This window comes from Notothenia coriiceps, unplaced genomic scaffold, assembly GCF_000735185.1.
Source record: "Notothenia coriiceps isolate Sejong01 unplaced genomic scaffold, NC01 NC01_scaffold00015623, whole genome shotgun sequence".
In the NCBI taxonomy this organism is placed as follows: Eukaryota; Metazoa; Chordata; class Actinopteri; order Perciformes; family Nototheniidae; genus Notothenia; species Notothenia coriiceps.
This window is the reverse complement of record NW_011348324.1, coordinates 31,324-34,598: the sequence shown is the minus strand read 5'-3', so window position 1 is coordinate 34,598 and position 3,275 is coordinate 31,324. Positions and strand designations below refer to the sequence as shown.

General features: G+C 35.3%; 1 protein-coding gene across 6 annotated transcripts; it reads right to left on the bottom strand.

Annotated features, from left to right (window-relative positions):
* On the bottom strand, nucleotides 1–3,275 carry LOC104948993 (uncharacterized). 6 transcript variants are annotated; one of them, XM_010775256.1, is made up of 10 exons: nucleotides 3,160–3,275; nucleotides 2,498–2,809; nucleotides 1,835–1,891; nucleotides 1,568–1,627; nucleotides 1,259–1,330; nucleotides 1,074–1,142; nucleotides 529–615; nucleotides 370–407; nucleotides 226–286; nucleotides 1–21 (listed from the first exon to the last, which is right to left on the bottom strand). In XM_010775256.1, exons 1-10 carry the CDS (start codon nucleotides 3,272–3,274, stop codon nucleotides 17–19), a joined length of 876 nt encoding a protein of 291 aa, XP_010773558.1. In that variant the 5' UTR covers nucleotide 3,275; the 3' UTR covers nucleotides 1–16. The 6 variants fall into 6 exon arrangements, 2 of the variants coding, with proteins under 2 accessions (XP_010773558.1, XP_010773560.1); XR_798757.1 differs by having other exon boundaries at nucleotides 226–407; XM_010775258.1 differs by lacking the exon at nucleotides 529–615.

Here is a 3,275-nt window from a genome sequence, read left to right as displayed (position 1 = left end):
CTGTGGTCAGCATTTGTCATTCTAGTAGCAAAGAAAAAGACATGACACACACATTGGCACATTGAAGTCTTTTCTTGTATTATACAATGTCCTGCCTAATTGACAAAATATAATATAATGTAATGAAACAACGTGAATGATCTATGTTATTTTACACCCATTGTGTTCATACATGCTGAAAAATGAATTAAAATATTAAAGCTGGTAGAAAGAAAAGCAGCTCACCGATGTTGCTGCGTTCATAAGTCACAATGCTGTACGTCTCATCATAACCACTCGGTAAGTACTTTATCAGGAAGACAGGGGGAAGGTAAAGTGAGAGTTAGCAGCAGGATCACTGACTGGATGCATACAGAAGTGTTGAATTACCTCTCCACCGCTGAGTTTTCCCATATATCCACTGGCATCTATAACATGAAACGCACAATTAAAAACACCTAATCACCCTGATCCTCCGCCTGGATTCTTTACTTACACAAAGAGAAGGGAGGACAAATTATTTAGTGGGCACACAAATCAAGTTCTCACCAGTTGTTCTTTTGGTGAATAGAAATGCCAGTCCCAGTACGATAACACCTCCAAAAGAAGACGCAACAATTACCAACTTCCATGTTTCTGTGTGAGGTCAGAAACAAGTCAGTTTCACTTCGTACACAAAAGCAAGAAGACTGTGTGTACCTATGTACCAGTAAAGGGCACACAGAATATAAAACATCAAGGACAGCGTATTGCTTTGCAACTGATATAAATTAAACACTTGATTACAGTTGAGAAGATGACACATTATTGAAATACAGATAATAATGAAGCAAATTGTTTTACTGAGACACTGCAGAGCAATACTCACTGCTCAAACCCAGAAGAAACATGTAATATGAACCAACTGTGGATTAGGAGGCACCCTTTTTAACGTTAATATAATTAATGTTATATATTATTCACAAAAAGGACAGCTTTAGCTAATTTGCTGCATAATATGCCAATTTGCTATAGGGAAGAGAATAGTACTAACATAAATATCCTTTTATTTGTAATGTTAATAGTATGTGTAAGAAATAGATGCTTTTGATCACCTGGTGATGGGTTCTCTGGGATCACAGATGAGAAAATATCTTGAGTGCTAGACGTATAAGGATTCTGACCTATTGTAATAAACAAAAAGTCAGAGACATTAAAACATTTAGAGAAAATGCATGTTGGTATTTTTGATGGACTTAAAAAAAGTGTGAATAATAAGGAAACTGAGTATTTGTGTTACCTTGTGTTGGTTTCACTGGTTTTATGGAAGTAGAGATAAAACTACCAGTGTTTCTTGATCCAACAGTAAGACCTAGTGAATGAATACAAATATAAAATAATAAAAAATGTATTTTTTAAAGTCACATTTAATAAATGTGTAATAGTGCTACCAGGTGTTTGTTTGGTAGTAGTCATAGGAGTGGAAGAACTGATAACAGTCCTTCCTGGTGAAAACGAAAAGAGAAAAAGAAAACATTGAAAACAACAAACATAGTAAGTTAATTGTGATCATTTCTGGATTTCCATTCAAATGTAAAGCATGTCCTGCCTGTGGTCATAGTAGATGTCAACATAGTCTTCGTCAAACGTGTGTCCTTTTCCACGATATCTAAAACCAAAGAAGATGGATTTGGATCTGTCAGCTCCTTATATTTGTGAAATCACTTGAGAATAAGAAGAAATATATTTTTCGTTTATTAACAGTCAGATATAGCAACTAAATAAATGTGGTGCATTGACACACAAACACTTTTTCTTTATAAAAGTGTTATGTAAGGATGTCCTGGATGTTATTCAGATAAATATTATCTCTTACCTGGGGGGATAGTAGCTGATTTTGTGGAGAGCATCCATGATTCTTTTTCCACAATATCTGCAGCAAAGGAAACAGATTTGGACAAATAAATAGACATTATATTTTGTATTTGTGCAATGACTTCAACACAGAGCTGTTTATGTCATTTTAAAAAGGTACAATCAAGGTATCCAAAGACAAATTCAAATGACTTTTGGATCCCCGACTTTTTATCCTTCGTGAGGTTTACATTTTTTCTCATCTTGAAACTATTTGATACTTGTGTACACACATAGATACACATACATGATGTCCAGAGTTTAATATATGTGTGCAAACACGAACACAAACAAACAAACATACAAACCATGAACCAGATTAAACACCGGAGTGCAATTATTATCAAACAACTTGAAAAAAGTGTAAAGTGCTTTTAAAGTGCTGCGACTCCAACCTCCTATTTGTCATCACTGTTTTCAAACCAGCTGTCCTGTCGGCAGCTAGAGCTACTTTGTTTATTTTTTAAATGTTATCCTTTTTTAACATAAAAATGTCACGTCATTGGACAATTACTTAGAATGTAATTCTCATGTTATAGTGTCATACTCCAACAATTGAAACAACATGCAGTACGTTCAAAAATTGAGAAATACTTTAAGATGTTTAGTGTCTTCTCTGACTCACCAGTCAAGCTGTATCCATCGCTACGAGGAGACAAAGAGTTGGCTTCACTTCCCAAACTATAATCACAGCTGGCATCATGTCTTTTAAGAAGATGTAAACTTCTTAGAAAGTCATACATTTTGACAGTAAACTGGCAGATCAGCCGATTCTTAGAATCCCTTTTCTTCCAGCTGGTTGCTGTTTGGACTGGATGATTATTTTCTCCAAAGTACAGGTTACATCTCGCATCATGATCAGCAGATCCAGGCAGAGTGCAGGAAAAGAGAACGTATTCACCGGGTTCATGTTGAAGAGTCATCTGTGGTTTTTGACCTAAAGAAAGGTTAATGAAAGGTTATTAAATACAATATCCTCATGTCATACTGTCACACACTGTCATTATGTTGTACAATTCACATTAAAGCTTTGTGATGATAATTTTCTAGTGTGTAAAAATGTTAGGAAAGTGTCAGTTACACTGTAATGAAAATCATTACTGATTACAGGCACACTGTAAATATCCTAAATGTAACATTTCATCCCAAAGGTGGCATTTTAATGGAGTGAAAGTTGTACAATAGTTGAATATTTGTTCACTTCCTTTTAAATATGAAATGTGAAACTGCATCTTGCACTGACATTATATGATCAAATATGAAATAATGAGTAAAGCAGTCACTCACTGCGTACTGTGATGGAGGACGGGTCACTGTGTGGAGATGGAGGATTTGACCCTTCAAACGTTACCGTGTAAAAACATTTCACTTGAACCTCAGCAGGTGATCTCTGCTGTGACATC

Coding starts and splice junctions, on each gene's coding strand:
- LOC104948993 (XM_010775256.1), bottom strand. CDS start 3,274: ATGTCACAGCAGAGATCACCTGCTGAGGTTCAAGTGAAATGTTTTTAC. Junction 1,628..1,834: donor ATCAGCTACTATCCCCCCAG/GTAAGAGATAAT, acceptor CTTTGGTTTTAG/ATATCGTGGAAAAGGACACA. Junction 287..369: donor GAAAACTCAGCGGTGGAGAG/GTAATTCAACAC, acceptor TTCCTGATAAAG/TACTTACCGAGTGGTTATGA.